This window comes from Leptopilina heterotoma, unplaced genomic scaffold, assembly GCF_015476425.1.
Source record: "Leptopilina heterotoma isolate Lh14 unplaced genomic scaffold, ASM1547642v1 Lhet_65, whole genome shotgun sequence".
NCBI classification, from domain to species: Eukaryota; Metazoa; Arthropoda; class Insecta; order Hymenoptera; family Figitidae; genus Leptopilina; species Leptopilina heterotoma.
The window spans coordinates 1,737,797-1,760,817 of NW_025111152.1; the positions used below are offsets into that span (position 1 = coordinate 1,737,797).

A 23,021-nucleotide genomic window follows, 5' to 3' on the forward strand; every position below is an offset into this window, starting at 1 on the left:
GTGTATTATAAACTGACGTAAAGCATTGTAGAAGGAAAATGAAATGCAAAAGAAAAAATATGGTGCGTTTCAGTTTTTGGCATATATGTTTTTTATAGCTTTTAAAAAAATTGTTTAAATAATATTTACTTGAAAATAAAAATCATTTCTACAGACATCTAAAAAGTGATATCCGTGATATTTTCTATAGCAATATATAAAGAGTTCTTGTAAATAATTTTCAATTTAATAAATAAGAACGGAAAATATTTTATCGTTGATCAAATTTTTACATATGTTGTACGCTATCACACACATATTTTCAAAATGTTTCTAATAAATTGACGAAGTTTATGACCATCGGTACAATTGAAGTTCGCAGCACAGGAAGAATTATTTAGTAAAGTAGATTTCATCATTTACATCTAACAATATGATTTTTTAAGAATTCTTTTCCACAATAGCATTTATACAATTTTAATATTCAAAAGAAATTCTACATTTTTACCAAGAATTCTTATTACGAATGTCATTTTCTAAAAGATTTATTTATAGATGTAAATGAACATTATTTTTCGAGTGTCATTGAAACAAAAATAGTTTAATCAATTTTTAATTATATATAAATTTATTTATAAGTTATTGAAATTGAATTAGAAATGTAAAGAAAGATAAATTAGGTTTCTTTAATAAATATTTGATCAATTTAGTGGAAGAGGTTGAAATTGCAAATTTCAAAAAATTGTAAATTGAAATCTGTGGAAGCAATATTTTACATATTATTATTACTTAAACTTGGCAACAGTATTTTATTTATAATTTATGATAAAAGTAGGAATTCAGTGCAATATGTGCTGTGTATATTTTTTAATTTTGATGTAAAAATATTATGATACGTTTCATTATTTATAAAAACTCTTTCTAAAATATTTCTGAGAAAATTGGTATGTTTCTTCTCCTATATGAAGTAGAACTACTAATTTGATTAGAATCAAAATAAATATTAAAAAAACCACTTTATATTAGTGGCTGAAACTTATATTTATTCTCTTTAAAATATACGGACAAGTTTTTTGAAAACGGATTTTCAATCTTCATTAACTTAAAATTTCAAAATAAATACTCGGTATTTAAAGCAATGGATTGTTGATAATTGATAAAATTATATTTCCGCTCGTTAAAATTAATATTTTTTAATTTTTAGTGAAAACTTTTACCTTTAGCAGTGACACTTGAGAAATTATGTTCCTGATATTTAGTTACTTTGTTACTTTATGTAATAAAAATTACGTGATTACGTGATTAGAAACAGATCTGTGATTGTACCTATTGTGAAATTCAATTGAGATTTTCTTGCTTCTAAGAAAAATAGAATTACAATTTTACTTATTGCAAGCTTTATATATTTGGACTACACTTAAAATTTAATAAATAGACCTATTTACACAAAGTTGGTTTCAAGATGATAAAATAACAAATTTTAAATATTAATGTTTTATTTTTTCAACATTTTCTAATATATGTAAAGAATCTTAATTATTATGTAGATAACAGAAATATATTTTCACACTTATAGCTAACCACAATTTGTCATTTAAAATGTATCTTTTAAATAAGTGTAAATGTATCTTTTTCACTAAAAAAAATATGATAAATAAATTTATTCAATGAACATAAGGAAAAAATGTCAATTTCTTATTTAATTTTATAAATTTTTAGTCTTTTCTACCAACATTATGTATATAGTTGTCTTTTCATACTTATTTAAAATATCATTGAACATTAATGTTACGCAACTTTTATTAATTTTTTTTGCTATCAATAAATATATGCTGCATAGTATATTCCATGCTGTTTGTATGATTTATTAAACAATTTTGGCAAGATTCTCAAACTTCTCTTTTAGTACAATTCATTTCCTTCGACAAACTTTTTTTTGAGAAATTTCCATTCTCTTGAAAGTTAACATTTCTTATGAAATCTACATTTATTTTTTGTCCTGTTTTCGATGTAACGGAATTGTATGTATATTATTGCTTGAAATATGGTTTTTAAGAATTGAATAATGGAGTAGAAAATTACATTTTTTTGCTATACAGGTGCTATTGCACCAATCCGTTGGCAGCAAATCCTTCCAATAGTTGCGAAAATGTCTTTTGTTCCTTCACGTTGATGAGTAACTTGAAAATACTCATTTTGATGATAAAATTTCTTCGATACAATTCACTTTGTTCTTTATGATTTTAACTAGGACCTTATGCGATCCAAACTTCAAATTTTCTAAATACCTATAGAAAGTAAAAACAGAGTAAATATTAAAAATATTTCAAAAAATTTATTTATCTACTTAAAAAAATTGTTAAATAAATCGTGGTCCTTATGAGTATTTGTATATTTTCTTTCTTAATTCTTTTACTTTCCCTGTATCAAATTAAAAAATTTTAAAAAGAAAGAATTACTTACGCGATATCCATTTTCGCAAAACTTTCGTTTTGTAGAAATTGAACTAAACGTAATTAATGTCTTTTAAAGTATTTCCCTTCCACTTGCTATAACTTCTAGTGATTATCTTCGCATAACATTTTTCTTCATGCTGAGCAAATTTTATTGATGAAATCTAGAAGTAAAAAAATCAATAATTGCATTTTATTAACATTTACATTAAATAAAATACGATGAGAAATCAGTACTAAATAACGATAAGTATAATACCTGTTTATTGTAAATCTTCTTCACATTTAGGAATGTCAAAAACTTCAGCAAATAATGGTGGTAACTTGAGTTTTGTCCAATTTTTTTTAAACCAATCAAGAAGATTTGCATGTCGAATCCCAAGGGATCTGAGTTCCGGCATTATTTGCAAAATGCTAGGATTGCTGGTATTCATTCCATTTACAATGATTTCATTAGAAACTGAATTACTTCTTGTCACTAGAGTATTAAAGGCTTCGAGTAAACGATCCTGCGACCTTTGTACTGCTTTTAAATCATTTAATTCAGGTCTCTCACTAAGAAGAATAGCACCAGAAAGTAAACCTAATTCGTCATCCGTGAGCTTATGAGCATTTAATGATGTAGTAAACTGCAATACGTCTGACACGAAATCGGGCTGCTTTGGACAACGAAACAACAAATTATACTTTATTCTTAAATATTTATCCAGATATTTAATTTCATAAAATGTTGGTGAATTATAACTTACCTCGTATATCAATTCCAATTGCTGCTTAGTAAGATAAGTACCGTCCTCAAAAGTCATGGAAATGTTGGTGGTCATTTTCGATATTTGACTAAGCCATATTTCAAAGAAACCCAATTTTATTAAAATCAACTGATCCTGTTGTGAGAGATCAGAAAATCCAGGTACTTGCTTTGCAAACTCTACAACTTTTTGAACCGACGGCGTTACTTTATTTGCAAATTGTTGCCACAACCAGATTTTTTGAGATTCCACTGTTTCTGCCATAGATGACGCAACTTCAGGATCCTTTGGACTTGAAGGCTGTAATAAATAAATCAGGTATCATTCAAGTTATTAGAAAACTTTTTAAATTACACTACATGATTTGATATATCTTACTGGTATTATGATAGGCTTTTGAACTAAATCTCTTGTAGACTCTTCAGCGTATACACAATGAGCATGATAAGCTTGAGAGACTCGAAGAATAACTTCGTAAATAGCTAATTGCTTCTCATCGACGTCCGATTGATCAGCTTCAACTATAGTAGGAGGTGGTACACGTGAAACCGAATTCTGACACTGGATATTGTTATTGTTATTACTAGTACTACTGCTACTACTACTACTACTACTGCTATTATTGTTATTGCTACTGTTATTATCGTCATCATTATCATCATCATTATTGTTGTTGTTGTTGTTGTTTGAGTTATAATTAATGCTGGATGCTAGTTGATGTACACGGGAAGTCGTCGTAGTTGTAGTAGTAGTAGCTGTTGCTGTTGTTATCGTTGTTGATACTGCTCCCACATCATCAGTCGTTCGATCTCGAGATCTCTTCGGAACTCGACCGTATCTTACCGCTGAAACAAACGAAAACTAGATAAAGACGTTCAACCAAGCTTACAATTTTAATTAATGATTTTAAATTTCGTGAAATGTGCATTGAATTACTAAAATTTCGTATGGTTCCTAAAAGCTTCCTCATTGATTACACCAGAGAATTACTAATTTGTAGGAAAGCATATAAAAAGATAAAATTGAATAAGAATGTTAAAAATTCTATTTTTTATTCTATTGTACCCAAAATAAATAATTAATACTCACAGTCTCTCGACATGCCAACTGCTAGACATTTCTTGAATCTGCAATATTGACAGCGATTCCGATTTAGTCTTATAACTAAACATTTTCCGTCCCTTAAACATCTGTACTCTATCTGTTTTTGAATACTTCTTCTAAAAAAACCCTGAAAAATAAAATGATTTACTGAATTCGAATATCCGAAAATATTTTTCACTTAAGTATACCTATATTACGAAAATTTATCAATTTTGGTATTATTAAATGTTATTTGAAATTATAAGTTCAGCTATTTAATGGAAAAATTAAACACTGTCTCATGTTAAAGAAGACTGTCCTCTCTTTTGTGACATGACGTAGAGATTGACTCGGAGATTTATATATAATCCAAATCAATTATATTTAAATATTGGTGGATTCCACGTCAGTTTAATACACTTATTTTCATGACTTGTTGGGATTTGGCTGTACTTTTGTAAATTTATTACTTTTATAGTGATAAACAACTCCACCAAATATTTTTTCAAAATTTTGAAAATTACCAAAAATATGGCATTTTTAAAATTGAGCACCTGGATCGTAGAAGGGCACGTAAATTTTTCTCGGCCGAAATCGAAATCCCCTGGACACTCAAAATTCAACTTCTGAATTTAGACATTTTAAATATACATCTTTATAGAAAATTTTATTGCGCATATTTTTTTCTTATGAAATTTTTTTTTGTATCTATTACCGTTTTCGAAATATTTGAGAAAAATTGATTTTTTGAAAACTGCAAATTTAATGACATTTTTCACTTAAACTCGCGATATTTCAGATGATTTTGAATATTTTTCAATGTACCAAAAAAGAAAATACGTCTAAAGATATTCTACGAATGATAAAAAAGGAAAAAAATTATTTTCTTTATAAACAAAATTGTTATTAATTTTTTTCTTTATTAATGTAAAATTAATTTTAAGTAAAAAAGAACTTTCAGTGAGAAAGTTGTTCATTATGGACCAAAGAAGTTTTCTGGAAAATCACAGGGTTAATAATTAATTAGTGTTGAAATGGTGAATGTTTAAAGTTGATACCGTCCGAATGTGTAGCACGCGTTACTCGCCACAGGTGCTTCGGAGGCTTGGGAGTGTCGTTTCATAGGTTATGGCCATCGCGCGTGCCACACGTTCGGACGGTATCAACTTTAAACATTCACCATTTCAACACTAATAAATTATTAACCCTGTGATTTTCCAGAAAACTTCTTTGGTCCATAATGAACAACTTTCTCGCTGAAAGTTTTTTGTTACTTAAAATTCGCCCGTTAAACGAGAGCCGAGAAGATTGTATTTTGTTTTTTACATTAATAAAGAAAAAAATTAATAACAATTTTGTTTATAAAGAAAATAACTTTTTTCCTTTTTTATCATTAGTAGAAAATCTTTAGACGTATTTTCTTTTTTGGTACATTGAAAAATATTTAAAATCATCTGAATTATCGCGAGTTGAAGTGAAAAATGTCATTAAATTTGCAGTTTTCAAAAAATCAATATTTCTCAAATATTTCGAAAACGGTTATAGATACAAAAAAATTTCATAAGAAAAAACGCTGTGTCTATTTCGCCCGCAAACGGGCGAAATAAGAGTGATGAATTATTTCGCCCGCCATTAAAAATACGTAGGTGGGGGACAACTGGCGAAATAAGAGAGATGAATTATTTCGCCCGTCATGAAAAATTAGTAAGTAGGGGGAAACGGGCGAAATAAAAATAGTAAATTATTTCGCCCATCATGAAAAATAAGTAAAAATATGTAAAACGGGCGAAGTAGCAATGACACCAATGACACATTGCTTCGCCCGTTTTTGGTTTTTTAATTAATTTTAATGGGAAAAAGGTTAGCTTGTCACTTGTATATTTTTGTGAAGATTGAATTAAAAACTTAAAAAGTTGTGAATTTTTATAATAATTCACAAAGTTTCTTTATTTATCAATATTTTTGGTGCTCATTAGTAATTTTCTACATAATATTTTATAAAATAAACTAGATTATGTATTTTAATATATTTTCTACCTATCTATGTAGACTAAAAACATTAATTTTTAGAAAATTCTTATTATTTTTGTTCAAATCAGTTCAAAAGTATATTAACTCAGATTTGGAAAATAAGTTTTATGATACTATTTTCGAAAGAAAAATTTAGAAATAATTTTATTTTTTTTTATTTTGATTTACAAAAACATTTTTTTTAAAGAAAGTGTGAAAGTGTGAAACTCATTTTAAAACTTAAATAAAGAAACTGTACTTTTTTTAAAAATGAGCTACACATAATTATTTGAATTTGGTGTGAAGGTTACTAACCTGACTTGAACACACTTCTTTTCATTTCTGCCATTCACCTTAAAAATTTAAAATTTTTTCAAAGGTATTATAGGAATAACTATATAACGGGCGAAATAATTCATTGCTCTTATTTCGCCCGTTGTCCCCCACCTACGTATTTTTAGTGACGGGCGAAATAATTCATCACTCTTATTTCGCCCGTTTGCGGGCGAAATAGACACAGCGAAGAAAAAAAGATGCGCAATGAAATTTTCTATAAGGATGTGTATTTAAAATATTAAAATTCAGAAATTGAATTTTAAGTGTCTAGGGGACTTCGATTTCGGCCGAGAAAAATTTACGTGCACTTCTACAATCCAGGTGCTCAATTATTGTCTTTTTTTAAAGTGCTATAACATGGCTATAACTTTGGTTCCAATTAACCGATTTTGGATTTTAAAAAAAGGATTTCTTTGGTTTTAAGTATATTTTAAGTTAAAATTAATATAAAATTAAAAAATTCAAAAAAATTTTTTTTTTTGAAATTTTGAAAAATTAAAAATCCGTTTTTGAAAAAACATCATTTTCGATTTTTTTCAAAATTTTACTAAATGTTAGGGCAAATGTGCTTTACATGTCCTGTAAATTTCATCTTGGGATCTCAAAGGGGGAGTAAAAAAATAAAACGTAACCACATATTACGAATATATGGGGCAAAATTCCTCAACTGCCCAGGTAAAAAAGTGGGCAAGTTCTCATATGAAAAAAGGTAAGCTTTCGATTGGGATAGGTTACAAAAAAATAAAAAACACCGATTTTGAACTTGGTTAATACGATTCTGTAGGGACCACACTAAGAATGCGTCTTATGCGGGAAAACATATTAGGTGGGATATAAAATGTATGTCTTTAATTGCAGGGACCACCATAAATGAGCGTCTTAAGCGGGAAATCGTATTAAACGGGATCATATTAACCGGGTTCTACTGTATATTGAAATTAAGAATTTGACCTTGAATTTCAAGGAGAAATTGACAGAAAACAACTTTTTTTCATCATCAGCTTATAGCCCGTGAAAACCCCTTTAAAAATCACTATTCATACTTTAAATTTGATTAATTTTACTTATCAATATATTAAATCGAAAAAAAGATATTTTCAAAAAAATCAAAATTTTGAAACTCTATAACTCAAAAAATATTTTATCAAATTCAAAAAAAATTAATATTTACACTTCTACTAATAATAGTAACATTTTAGCAAAGTTTAGAGAAAATTAACTTTTTTACCTAGGCGGTTGAGGAATATTGCCCCCTATGTTCGTAATTTGTGGTTACGTTTTATTTTTTTACTCCGAATCCCTTTGAGATCCCAAGATGAAACTTACAGGACATGTAAAGCACATTTGCCCTAACATTTAGTAAAATTTTGAAAAAAATCATAGATGATGTTTTTTCAAAAAAAAAAAAATTTTTTGAATTTTTTTTTATATTAAGGTATTAGTCGCGTAAAATGTTTTTCGTCAGATTTTTTTCAAATTTTGCATACTTATTCCTGAAGTATTTATCTACAGAATGAGACCAATTTCATTAATTTTGACCGTTTCAAAGCTTCAAAAAATGAATTCAAAGTTCATACATTTTGCATGGAGGGAGCACCCAATGCATGTAATGATTTTGTTTAATAATTATTTATATGATAACTAATCGTTAGATTTTGAAATAAAACTACCAAAATATTCAATTAGATAAAACAAATGAATAAAAAAAACATGACATTTTTTGACCGCACCAAACTATAAATATATTGACAGAAAGTTAAAAAAATAACTAAATTATATGAATTTTCATACGAATGAATAGAGTGGGGAGTTAAACTGTCTCTCTCACTCTCACTGCCCCACTCTAGTAAGCGGCCAGGTAAATTTTTAGCCAGAGCCAGCTGCGCGACCAATACCTTAATTTTAACTTAAAATATACTTAAAACCAAAGAAATCCTTTTTTTAAAATCCAAAATCGGTTAATTGGAACCAAAGTTATAGCACTTTAAAAAAAAGACAATAATTTTAAAAATGCCATATTTTTTGTAATTTTCAAAATTTTGAAAAAATATTTGGTGGAGTTGTTTATCACTATAAAAGTAATTAATTTACAAAAGTACAGCCAAATCCCAACAAGTCATGAAAATAAGTGTATTGGAACAGGGAGCTAATACTCGTAACTACCCCTTTTCTCAAATATCTACAAATCTCATCGGGGAATTCTGCTAAGCCGATACCGTAATTCAAAACTGTCCTCTAAACGAACAATCAAACGTACTTTTCAAACTCAACCGTTGAGGAGCTATCAATATCACAAGTCTTTCTATTACTCTCCTCTGATCCTGAATGACAGAAAACTCATTAAAACACACATTTAACGAAAACAACAATTTATTAATAAAAACTGAAACTCGAAATAATTAACAAAACTCTACAAAATAACTAAGCAAACTCTCTCAAGAATATCTGGATTATGACACTCGTCTAATCGCGTCACGACTTCTTGGAGCTCTGCAAGTAAGTGTCGAACTATCTGGTTTGTCCCCAGTAGGCTTCCTCAATATCAATCTGTTTCCTAGTTTCCTTCGTAACATTAGGAAGAACACTTCTTCCTTATCCTCATGAAGCGGCACCTGCAGGAGACTAGGAAAGGGTCCCTGACCATGTGACAAACGCTGGCAATTAATCATGCGCATAATTATTTAAATTCTGATTCCACGAAAACCATAGCTCCTCACACGCTGATACCAAAGAAAGGTACAAGAGACTTGACAAGAAACGAGGCAGAAGAACGACTCTACTTTTAATATGCTTTTCCTACACAAGACAGAGTAGGCAGAGTAAGTAACGAAACACTTTAAATAATATGCAACTAATATTCAATGATGATCAGATAACACTAAAGTATAAGTTTTTTAAAACAGATTAACTAGTAATTGAAGGGCTGGCTGCAATAAGGGGACGAACGGGAGACTTGGAAGGGATACTACCAGTCAGGTAGCAGTGACAAGCCTTGAGCCGCTCACTGCTACCTGACTGGTACTATCCTTTTCAACCACGCGTTCGTCCCCTTATTGCAGCCAGCCCTTCAATTGCTGCCAACATCAAATTTTTTGCAGGCTTTCAAATCTTGTCCTGAATGTGATTTGTTGTCCTCACTTTGTTACATGGTAATCTCTATGCTAAGCTGTGATTTTGATTCTGTACAACGTGTGATATTCTGCTGCAAGATTTTATTTTATCACGTTTTTTCTAACCAGTATATTATTGAGAGTCCAAGTTAGAACACACACAGCATCGAAAGTTTCATGGAAGAATGTGTAATTAGTAATAATTAGTTCATGTAATTTTAATAATTAGACGAATATCGCATGCAATATTGTCACAATATTGCCTGAACATTGCAAGTCAAGATTTGAAGTATAATTATCGCTTAAGGTCATGTTATTCAGTGGTCACGTGCCCCATATACTTTACTATGAGTCACATGACAAATGACCACATCGTTTCATGAATATCGCTACTCAATGTTTCTAATCTCGCTGGTCGAGGTACTGTCAAGTTTCAGGCAAACTTCAGTGCTGTGTGGATTTACTCTAAGGTAGAGTTCTATAAAGCCTTCGCTAAATGCAAAAAGAGTTCTGGGTTCTATCCCATGGTTAGGTTATCAAAAATCAAATTTTACAGGCCTCTGTTATCAATATGGTTTTAAAAGAGACTCAGCCTTTGATTATATAGTATCTATTGAAATCAATATCCTTAATAATTTCTCTCGAGGAAAAAAGACAGCCGCCCTTGCCATGAATATAAAAGGAGATTTTAATGCTTTATTTCTTTCGGCTGTATTGGAAAGTCTGAATGATTGCAAAGCACCTTCAAAAATATATAAGTGTATCTCGTTTGTGGTAACTAAACGGAACCTTTATGTTTGGGAGAACTCTACAACTCCACAAGTTTATGGAGCAGGAGCGCTAAACTTTTAATTTAGCTTTCAGTAAAATTAGTAAAGCAAAAGAACTCTCTGTAAAATACAGATGAGACTAAATAAAAGCACTATTAGAAGAATAAACTGGTCAAAAAATCAATTTCAATCATTTATAGACACATATAATTATAGACTTCGCTGATTTACACACCATAAGAGACATATTCAGGGATTCAAATATTTGCTCATTAGCTTATGAAATTGTATCAGTATTAACACTACTAATACACAATGAACAGAATGTGACTATATTTGACTATATTTTGACTATATGTTACAATCAAGACAGAATAACCTGGGTTTGTCAGATATGACCTGTCTAGAAGTTAGAAGATCAGTCCATTTATTCGCGAAGCTTAGGACGAGATAAGATTTTTTCGTAAGATTAAGGGTGGAGTATGTCTGCACAATAAAAATGTAGTTTTGAAGTCAGCTAGTCTTGCATAATAAATGATTTTAAAACGAATTGGAACAAAGTAAATGGACAAGAACAGGCACATATACTTGAAATAGTAACTAAAAGTAATAAATAAATATACTTGCACAAGATCGTGTACAAGTTCATAAACATAATTGTTAGCTTTATTTTATTGTAAAGTAGAGATTTATGTATGATCCAAATCAATATATTTAAATATTGAATTGAAATAACCGACAGATTGGCTCAGTCGGATAGATGCCTGGCGTTGGTGGTCGTTTAAGGACCAAGGGTATAAGTACCCTTGGTTCGCGCCCACTTGGCTTGGTATTTTTCCGGCACGTGAGACAATCTGAGCGGGAGGTTTGACGTCGAGGTATAATGATGTGCACCGTCGATTATTGTCCGGTACACACCATTAGAACTCGACTGTCGATAAACCGGTTGTACTCAGAGAGGTTTTCTACAGTTTCCCTCTTCTCTGGCGAGAAAACCCATTGACGGGTGGTCCAGGCGAATGCGAGTACTCCTAATAAAAGTCGGCTGTAGACGCAAATTAGGTTAATATATAGAAAATTTCTAAGTAGAATGGTTATGCTTAATCCAAAAAGTATTTCTCGGGGACTCTTGTCGAAGTGCGTAGGGCCAATAGGGCAGGAGTATAAACAAAAAAAAATGTTGAATTAAAATCATTAGCATCAAATCCCGTACAAGAATTTCGCTATTACTCGCAACTGCTGTTTTTCTCAAATATTCACAAATCTCATCGGGGATTTCTGCCAAGCCGATGCCGTGATGCAACATAGTCCTCTGAACAACAAACACCCAAACGAACTCTTCAAACTCGACCGTTGAGATGCTACTCATATCACTTCTCTTCCTGGTGTACTCTCCTCCGGTCCTCAATGATCGGAAATCATTAAAACACAAGTTAACCAAAAACAACAATTTACTAATAAAAACTAAAACTCGAAATAATTAACGAATACTCTACAAAATGAATTAATAAAACTCTCAAACATCTCAATAATAACACTCGTCAATTCGCGTCGAGACTTCTTCGAACTTCGCAAGTAAGTGTCGATCCATCCGATTGTCCCGGGTAGGCTTTCTCATTTTTAATTCATTTCCTTCTTTTTCCGTCGCAATTTTCGGGAGAACCCTTCTTCCTTATCCCCACGAAACGGCACCTAAGAGAGACTAGGAAAGAGATATTGACCATGTGACGTATGCTGACAATTAATCATGCGCAAAATCATTCAAATTTAGATTTCACGAAAATCACAACTCCTCACACGCTGATACGAAAGAAAGGTACAAGAAACAAGGCAAACACAATTCAAGGAAAAAATTTTAACATTGACTCTAAGGACTCTTCGCTTTCCCTGAAGACTATAGTCTTCCGACAGAGAAGGGGAGAGAGAGGGGGGTTTGGAGAACGAGGACGGGAGGAAGAAGAGAGGACGGGAATGGGTCCGACAACATTAAATTGATATTTTGGAATGTTTCGGGGTTAAATAATAAGGAGGAGGGTTTTTGGAGAGACTTGGAAAAATGGGATGTAGTATTTTTGTGTGAAACTTGAGTGGAAGGGAAGGGTTGGGAGTCGACAAAGAGAAAATTGCCAAAAGGATACAAATGGACAATGCAGGAAGCAAAAAGAGATCACGTAAAGGGTAGGAGTTCAGGAGGAATGATATCGGGGGTAAGAAACAACATTAATGAGATCACAGACGGAGAGAAATGGATGAAAGAGGATAGCATGGTAAGGAAAATAAGGGTGGGAGAACAGAATTTAAATGTGGTGGGGATCTACAGAAGAAGGGGAACAGTAAGGGATGGAGGACGGTAGAGGAATGGATGGAGAGAGGGAAAGATGAATTGATTATAATAGGAGGCGATTTTAATGCATGGACGGAAGAGTTGGGTGGGGGTTATTTGAATGGGGGGGAAGAAAAGTACCAAAGGAAGTCAAAGCATAAGGTGATAGATAAGGAGGGTAGGAAAATGCTGAGTATAATAAGTGAGGGAGGGTGGTCGATCTGCAACGGGTGTACGAGGGGGGATAGGGAAGGGGAGTTTACGTTTGTAGGAAAGGGGCAGACAGTAATCAATTACGTCATAGCAGATGATAACGCGAAAGAGTTAATAAAGAAAATGGAAGTTGAAAGCGAGACGGATTCTGGACACTTTCCGCTAATAGTGGAAATAGAAGGACAGAAGAAAAGGGTGGAAAGGAGGAGGAAAGAAACAAGTAGGAAAGACTGGATGGGAAAGTGGGATACCCAAAGATTGATGGAATTTGAAAGGAAGTCCAAGGAGAGAAGTAAAGAGTTTGAGGAGGAAGGGGGGTAAATTATAGATGGGAGATTAATTACATTAAGATAGATTATAATATAGATAGTTATATATTAATATAATTATAATATAATTATAATAATATAAAAATATAATAAAATATAAAATAAAAAAAGATAAATAAATATAAGTAAAAAAACATATATAATAAAAAAAATAATATAAATAAAAGAAAAAAAAGGTAAGGAAACGGGAAAGGGGATGCAAAAGATGGGAAAAGGAAAAAAAGGATGCTATACGGGAGAGAAGAAATGGTAGGGGAAAAGGCAAGGATTTGATGGAGGGTTGGAGTAAGAGAGATGAAGAGGGAAGATGGAGAAGAATTAACGAATCCAGATATAATAAATGGTATAAATGGGTTAAAAGGGAGGGAATACCAAAATATGAAAGGTGGAGTAGAGTATGTAGATTCAGAATGGGTGAAGGAATGAGAGAATGTAAGTACTGGATGGATGAAGAGGAAAGGAAATGTAGAGTACGTTGGTATGAAAGGGAAGACTGGGAGCATGTGTTGGAATGGTGTAACGGAGGAATGGATGAAGAGAAAAGTGTGGCAGAGAGAGTAATATGGATATTGGATGAAAATGGGCAGGGTGAGGGATGGATGAATGAGTTGGAAGTAGCGAGAGAAAGGAGGAAGGAGGGTTTAATATAAAGTCGTAATCGTAGGGTGGGAAATAGAAGTAATTCAGCTGAAGATGCCGAAAAGGGCAAAACGGAACTGGAAACGGAAGCTCTGGCACTGGCTTCTGGTTTGGTATAAGAGTTTGAGATTGTAAATAGTATAGGTAATTTTTAAGTTGAGGTAATTTTAAGTTGCGGTAGTATATAAGATATAATGTAAAATAGGTTAAGTTTTGTATGTAAAATATGGTGTCTCGAACCCTGTACAATGCAGGGAGAGTAAATAAAGTTATATATAGTGGGTCGGGGCTGGCAATAGGTCACCAGCCTTATTAAGCATATTATCATTTTATTTATTTTATATACCTACATATATTGTTTTCTTTTTAAATTTTCTTAATACCAACAAGCAAGCAGATTTCTTAAAATTCCCTATGCAAAAAGAGGAATTTTCGCTTGAACGAACTAAAAACCACAGCGCGGTCTATGAAATTTTCTATTTAATTATACATGGGTTATCCAAAATCTTGAACAGAAACATACACACGATCTTCTACAATTTCAAGAGTATACATGTCATTTTTAGTTATACAGAACATGTACATGTTCTTGTACATTGTCTTTGTTCCAATTCCATTTACATGTTATCTTTTGCTTTTCTTGTGTATGCATATAATCTTGTGCAAGATTTCTCAAATTGGACGAACCATATACATATACTTAAGTATTGGAAAACGTGACCACTGAATAACATGATCTTACAAAGGCTGTCCTATAACTTAGCCAAAAATTATAGTTCGTTTGTTTCTCTAGATAGTTTGACTCTTCAATTTTCTATTGTGCGCGGCGTCGAAGTAAGCTTTTCTCCACTTTTTCTTGTTATATGAAGTCAAGGACTATAAAATTTCTTCACATCCAAGAAGTTTAGAGCCAGAAGATAATTTCTTACAGATGCGAAGACAATGAGAGTTTTGCTTTTAGCGTGAAAATAATTTTTATATTCTCTTCTTGTGTACCAATTAAAGTAGAATAATTTAGGAATTCGCATCTGCTACTGATACACAGGACTATTATAAAGTAGTTAAGAGCTCATTCAAGTATCACTAGGCGGAATAAATTTGTAATGATTGTTCCATAATAAAGCAATAATTATTTCGACTTTGTAGGAACAAGTTGTCCGATTTTGTGAAAATAGACAGAACATTTTTAAGAGGCAGGTTACAAATTCGATGATTAATTATTTTTTGTATGCATTTAGATTGTATTTCGAATTAAAAAGAGATGATCTTTGAAAGAATACTTAAAAAATCTCTCTGGAAACAATAATATAAAACTGAAACTCACCTTACAACCCTCGCAACTTGTGACACCATAGTGATATCCACTTGCTTTATCACCACAGACCTTACACGGAACGAAACTTTTGGCAGGTGTTGAACTGTTTGAATCAGCAGCTGCATAATGTTGTTCTGCAAAAAGACACAAAGTTTAAATAAATTAAATGTTGTTTCTCAATACATTTTCATAGGAATTGGCAGAAGTTTTAAGTCGTGTAAATAAAGTATTTGGAAATATTGAATCTAAACGATTGCCTCCAGACTCTATTGGCATCAGTCTGGATAAAATGCCCCCCAATTAAATGAAATAAAATCTTGTACTCTTATTCTATAAAATATAGCAAAGATCTTTATTGAAAGTGAAGATTTGATCTGCTTATATCAAGGATATATGAATAAACTATACATTAGAAAGCGTTCCACATAATGTAATCCAACAGTTTCTCTTTCAGGATATTTTTAAAAAGATTTTCTTACAGCTTCAACTTTAGTCCTTAAACACCATTTACTTGCTGCTCTTATATTACTTGCTCTTATACACGTGGTTGTATATCCATAACGTGGTCGCAAATTATAAGCCCCGTTGACCTTTATGACTCACACTGGTGCAAATAGAAAGTCCTTAAGCTTAAATCGCGATCAATAAACATGCTCATTGTACTCCCTGTACATGTATACGTACATGCTTTTACACGTACAATTGATAAATTTTGTGAAAGTCTAAGACAAAAACTTAAATAACTCATTTATATTAAACAAATACTCAATCTAATTAAATGAACGCGTTATAAGAGCAAGGAAAGTCTAAACACAACATTTTATAACAATAAAACTAGACAATTTTCTGAAGCCCCGACTTTTTCATTTGTTACATAATAAATTTCTACAACACTTCGTACAGAAAATTTTTAATCATTTTCTATCATAATTTACTTCTCTAATTGGTTAGGTATTAAAATCCAAGTATGCCTTCTTATTTAAAAGTTTTGAATGTTTCTAAAAGATTGCTACGATTTTGACCAAATTCTGTTAAACGTATGCATTGCATATTCCTAAAAAAAAAAGATTTTGGAGATTTTTAATTCCCAGATTTGTTATTGTCGGGAGATGAATTTAGATAAAATTCAATATATTTAAACAGACATTAGAATATATAAGTAGACAAATTTGAAATCAGTGTAAAATTTTAGTTCTCACTCATCCGGTTTGAATCGTAAGCGAATGTAACTACGATGGTACGGGGTACAGTTAACGGTAATTCGAAGGTGAATGCTCGGGCAAATTGTGCATTATGATGCATGTACATTTTTACTCTTACCTAAGGCATAAGTGAATAAACCATTGCCTATTAATTAAAAAGATGTAATACCCGAAAATTAATTAACGAATTAACTTTTTCTTTTTAAAAAATATGTCAGGGATGTCACAATGATTTCGTTTTTCCTTAACTTTTCCACTGATTTCCAGGCAGAATTTTAAGTTTTTCCCTATTGCTTATAAAAAAACAACTCAAGGGGAGTTCAATTATAAAAAAGATCATTTTTAGAAGCAAAAATTTAAGTCCAATTACTTGTTTTCAAAAATCCAATAATTTAAAAAAAATAAAATATTTAAAAAATATTTTTTTAATATAATTTTTAATACATTTTTTTAATTTCAAATTTAAATCTTTTTAAAATTAACTGAATTAATAAAAATTGTGTTTGTTATTCTTTCAAATTAAATGATTTTCGATGCAATTTAGAACCTTTAATGTTGCTTTCTACACTATAACAAACTATAACTTTTTGTAAAATAGTATTATTTTATTAATTATTAATTATAAAATTAAAATTCTTTGCGAAAATTCTATATTTTTAAAAATCTCTAATAAAATTTGTTAACAAATTTAATTATTTTAAATTCATTTTCACCAATTAATTTATCAATTATTCTTTAATAACAAGTATATGGAGTGTATAACTCCTTTTTCATTTTAAGCCAAGTATAATAAAGTAAAGATTTCCTTCTTCTTTACTTTAAGTATCTTTTAAAAATTGAATTAAAATTTATCAGAAGCAAATTTTTTCAGAATGTAGATAAAATTATTTGTGACACGCTCCGATGAAAGGTAACTTAGAAAAAACTATTTTAAGATTATGTTTGTGTTATCTTTACATTAATTAAAATTTTCTATATCTTTAAAAAAGTGAATTAAAATTTTTCATAAGCCCTTAAACTTTTATAGAAACATTTACTCTTTAGAGCCCTCGCAAGAAACCCAACGAGAGAATTTTGTTGAAACTTGTTACTCGGAGGTTTTTAGGGTCGCTGATTACAAATCTGAAGTCAGATTTTCAAAATTCAAAATGGCGGATCCAATATGACGAAATTTTTTTTTTAAATTGCTCAAATTTCAATAAGCCTTGTTACTCGGTTAAACGCTATTTTTTATAAATATTTTACCTACTGTTTATAATAATTATAATCGTACTATGTAATTTTCTGTCTAATTGTTTAAATTTATAAGAATTATGTCATATTTTGTAAGTGCACTGCAAAAACAAGTGTCTTATTTTGAGACGTTTTGTCCTCATATTTGAAACAGATATATGTGTCTCATTTTAAGACGTTACAAAGTGTCTCAGATATTTAGCACTTCATTTTGAGACAACGATATGTGTTTCGGGTATCCGTTTCACAATAGTAAGAAGACGTTTTATGTGTCTTATACGCATTGAGTCACCTTTAATGTTTTAAAATGAGACACGAGATGAAATTAAATGTCTCAACTTAAAAAATTTAAGTAAATAACAATTTTTTTATGTATACATTCAGTTATGGAAAACAACTTTGCAACAAGTGCTGGCAAAGAAGATTATTTTTAATTTCAATTTTCCAGTTTAGTTCCAAATTACATAACTCAAAAAAGTGATAAATGTTTCAAACTATAATATACCAAAGAAAAGCAATTTTTTGGAACTTTAATCACGTTATTTATGAGATTAACAGGTATGATATATATGATGGAATAATGAAAATTTTCATTACTATTAATGACTCAATGATAATTTTTGACAATGATTTTTTTTATTAATATACAATTTACCCTATATATTGTAAAATTTGTACCTGATTTTCTCTTAAATCAATATTCCAATTAAAAATGATACAAAACATAAATAAAATTTATGACGATTGTCTTGCGACTACACACATTTAATTTATTTTAATTTCAGTAAAAAGTCTTGTTGGAATAATTATAGTTTGTATTATGGTACTAAACCAACAAGAATCGTATGGAAATGGGGACAAATACTTGGATTATTCCAAAGAGTATGTAAGTGTCTTGGATACCAGAATAGTTTGTCCTGTGATGCATTATTAGTCGGTTATTTTGGAACACATGTCTCTCACTTATAGCCCGGCAAACTCGATTTCATTTCTTGGAAATAATATCCCCTTTTTTACAATTAAGTCATTAGATATTTAATTTAAATCCAATTCTAAATTTACTACTAATTCGATTTAGTGATCTTTAAGAGAACATTATACAATAGGTTTACAAAATTTTCAAAAACTTCAAATTTTAAATTTAATTTACATATTTGACTTTTATGTGAGAAAATTATTGAAAATTATTTTAATCAGTTAGGTAATAATTTTAATTCCAATTCAAACGTAATTAAAATTTACAAATAATTAAAATTAAAATTGATTAAAAAACTCGAATTATTATACACTTAATTTAAATCTAACTTCTCAGAGACTATTATGAGCACGCTGTATAGTTTTTAATGAATATAAAGTATTTATGAAATTTATAAATAAAGGAATTTCTGTATTTGAATAATAAACATAAATATGACATAAATAAATAATAAAAATATTAAAAATTTATTCAATAATTACTAAGTTAATTTTACTAATTCAAAGCAAATTTTCATAGCTAAATTTGAATTATTTTAAAATAATAATGATTAAGGGGGAAGAAGCTGTTGTAAAATCCCATTAAAATATGCCTTTTTTCGGTACCATTTTCTCAGCTCCAAATGATTATTTTTCAGCAAACTTATTTTCTGATGATTTTATATGTAAAGGACTAAAATCTGATCGTTCGATAAAGCCAAATTTTTATTTTTGAATTTTCAGTGCCATTTTGAAAAAATAATTACCGCCCTCCTGAAAAAATCACATTTTTCCACACTTAGGTACCATTTTCTCGAAAACAACTTAACGGACATGGTTCTCTTTTTTTAAAAAATACTTGTACATTAATGAATTAGTTAACAAAAAAAACCAAGAAAACAAGTAATCATTTTTTCAAAATGGCACAGAAAATTCAAAAATAAAAATTTGGCTTTATCGAACGATCAGATTTTAGTCCTTAAAATTAGCAGAAAAAAAGTTTGAAAAATAATCATTTGGAGCTGAGAAAATGGTACCTAAAAATAGGCACATTTCAATGGGATTTTACAACTGCTCTTTCCCCCTTAATTATTAAGGGGGCAGTCTGGGTCTTTTGCACGTATTTTCAAGAAATTTTTTTTCATAGTGAAATTAAATTAAATTTTAAAATGTTTAAATAAATTTATTTAAACATTTTAAAATTTTTTACATGTTATTACACATATATTAAACTAAATAAAAAAAATTTCTTTCTATATTTTTTGTTGTTAATAGCGAAGAAATGTCGATTAAAAAAAAATCTCGAAAATCTGGTTGACATGATATCTCCAGTCAGAACAGACGGAATCAAAAAACTCAAACGGATTATTAAAATATAGGTTAGTGGTTACAGCCGGAACTAAAATAAAAAATTTTCATTGAAAAATAACAAAATGGCGAACTTTTTACTGTTTTTAATCCTTCTTTTGAAACTAAAATTGTTTAAAAAACCGGTAAAAATTATTTAAAATATGTACATAATCATTAAAAAAAAACCCAACAGTGCGTAAAAGTAACTTTTACGCACTCTTCCAAAAAGTGACACTTTACACACAGTATTCCGTGTGTAAAATTCAATTTTAGAGGTAAGTGTTGCAAAAAATATATTTACAAAATTTTATTTCCAAGCTTATTGAGCAACGTTGCGGCATCATTACACGGTAATATTGACGCAACGTTGCTGAGTAACATTACTGCAATATTGCATGATAATATTGCCGTGTAATGTTGCGTAGGTGGGACTTATTAAGCTTTCAATAACATTGCGGCAACATTGCTAACATTGCGTGGCAATTACATATTTTCTACAAAATTACGGATGGATTTTAAAATCTATCAATTTTTAAGAAAAATCAAATTCAAAAAGGGTCACAATATTTTCTGACCGATTTTATTCTGTGTTCATTGATTTTCTCTCTAAAAATTACTATAAAAATAATTTTATGGAAGATTTATTAAATGATTTTCTTTATATAGTAAAAAATGCAGTCGTAGTCTCTCCTTATAAAAGATTAGTCAAAACCACTTATTTTTAACTGATTTAAATTTAGAGAGCGAATTAAAAATTAACTTGGATCACTGATTCAAATTTGTACAATAATATAAAATTCAATCATTCCAAATCTAAATATTTTGAAAAAAACATTTAGAAAAGATTAGTTTAGGATACAAATTTCTCCCTGCATAATTTTTAGTAAGTAAAATATGCAGCTGCCCAGGTGCGAATTTAGGTTGGCCGTCAGAGTTTGAAGGTTGGCCCAAGGTTGGCCTAACTTTGGCAAGCAAAGTTTTGGTTGCCAGAGTTTGCCCAACTTTGGCAAGTACTTGTGCCCACAGTTGGCCCGACTTTGCAAGCCAACCATTAAATGCAGAGTGTAACCAACCGTCGGGCCAACTTTGGCGACAAAGGTTGGCACAACTTATCCAAACGTAGTTTAAAAGACTTTCAGTTTCGGTTGGCCGAACTCTGGGCCACGGTTGGCCCGACGGTTGGCAAAACTCAAGAAAAGCAGTATAATTGACTTATAGTTTTTTGGTCGGCCGAACTCTGGGCCACGGTTGGCCCGACTGTTGCAGCTTAAATATACATTTTGCGTTATGCACTCCCATGTGAGCGTAGCGTAGTGGTCAGTGTATAAGTCTTCGGTGCGTTAGGTTAGGGGTTCGATCCCAGCGAGCGATAGATATTTTCGAAAATGTATGTATGAGATTGTGTTTAATAATAATAGGTAAAGGTCATATCTGATGTTCCCGCTAATAATAACCTGTTAATTGTTTAAATAATTTAGTTTTTTAATAATTTTTTACCTTTGGCTGTTGAAGTTGGCCAAACTTTGAAAATTGTGGTTGGCCCAACTTACGCATCTAAAGTTGTGCCAACTTTGGCCTCAGTCTTTGGACCAACCATTGAAATGTATAGTTGGCACAACATATGCATTGTAAGTTGGGCCAACTTCCTTATGAGTTGTCGGGACAACCATCGTCGCCATTAGACGGCGAACCGTTATCATCTGTATGGTTGGCCCAACCTCTGGCACGAGAAGTTGGACCGACTTTGTAAAAGTTGGCCCAACTATGGGCCGACCAAAAAATCGCACCTGGGTGATAATTTATTGCTTGCGGTTACAATCTTGTAAATTTTACTATTTTGTTTGTTGGTCTACCAATAGGTATATACAAATAAAATACTAAAATTTCTTAATAAAATATGTTTACTAATAAAAATTGCAACCGCAAGCAATATATTAGCAATAAATAAGAATTATCAGCGTACCTTATAATAACTAATTATTAGTCAAGAACTGAGTAAGTATAAAAAGTAATTCTATTAATTTATAAATATACCTAATTGAAACTACAATAGAGAATTTTGATAACAAGAATTAATTATTTTTAATTAATATAAAATAGTATAAATATTTTTTGAGCGTGAAATGAAGACGTGAAAAATTAATTATAATTTTTGTGGAAATATAGAAATATATATAAGATGTATCTTATATAAAACAATAAGACCAAGTTGTATACTTTAGAGTGCACGAAATAACTCACCTTTCTACATGTAAAGAGCGTAAGTGAGTACCTCAATAAGCTTACATAAGGTGGAGGCAGGGATGTAGGGAGTATTGCATATACAATCACGAATCACGCATATTTGCCATAAGCGGTTGCGCGAACACGGAAGAGTCTGCGCCTTGGAGAAATGGCGATATGCAATACATGTAACCAACTTAACGCGTGCACGTGCTCGAAAGAGTTACAAACCATAACAGAGCCGCTTTTCGAACTGCTGCAATTTATCTTCAATTTCATGATGGTGTTCTGATCACCTATTGCTTCACGATACTTTTCGTCAAGTCAGCTATAACTTGCTCTTTAAGTCTCTTTAAATTAATCAGATTGTTTCGATTCGCTGACTGCGATTCTAATTCAAAATCTCTTTCTAAGAAGCCATCGAAATCGATTTATACATTTTAAAAAAAATTTTAATTCACCAATTTATAGACAGCAATTAAAGTAATTACTTATTATAGAAACACGTAGTTGTGAAATAAATTTCTACTTTGACTTATAGAAATTTCCTCGACATATTGAATCAGACATTTTGATTTTGATAAAATTAATATAATGAATTGTTTGATCAAGTAAATGCCTGCAAACTGGGCAGGTGGTAAAAAAATGTCCTACAGTGTAAATGCGTTATTAGTAGAGGTGTGCAAAAAGCTCGAATACCATGGTCGAGCTCGATACTCGAGCATTATAAATTTTTTAGTTACTCAAAAA

The 23,021-nt window shown here is 30.7% G+C and overlaps 1 protein-coding gene across 4 annotated transcripts in view; it reads right to left on the reverse strand.

Moving 5' to 3' along the window:
• Positions 1-828: 828 nt before the first annotated feature.
• LOC122509959 (ecdysone-induced protein 78C) overlaps positions 829-23,021 on the reverse strand; it is a 118,349-nt gene continuing 96,156 nt past the window's right edge. For 3 of the 4 annotated variants that reach the window (XM_043624313.1, XM_043624311.1, XM_043624310.1), the window contains 7 exons: positions 15,319-15,443; positions 4,271-4,412; positions 3,560-4,026; positions 3,182-3,481; positions 2,692-3,091; positions 2,443-2,596; positions 829-2,267 (listed from right to left, as the gene is read on the reverse strand). In XM_043624313.1, the coding sequence (XP_043480248.1) occupies positions 2,696-3,091; positions 3,182-3,481; positions 3,560-4,026; positions 4,271-4,412; positions 15,319-15,443 (1,430 nt within the window). In that variant the 3' untranslated portion in view covers positions 829-2,267; positions 2,443-2,596; positions 2,692-2,695. The remainder of the gene's footprint in view (positions 2,268-2,442; positions 2,597-2,691; positions 3,092-3,181; positions 3,482-3,559; positions 4,027-4,270; positions 4,413-15,318; positions 15,444-23,021) is intronic. The other variant, XM_043624312.1, reaches the window with a different exon arrangement.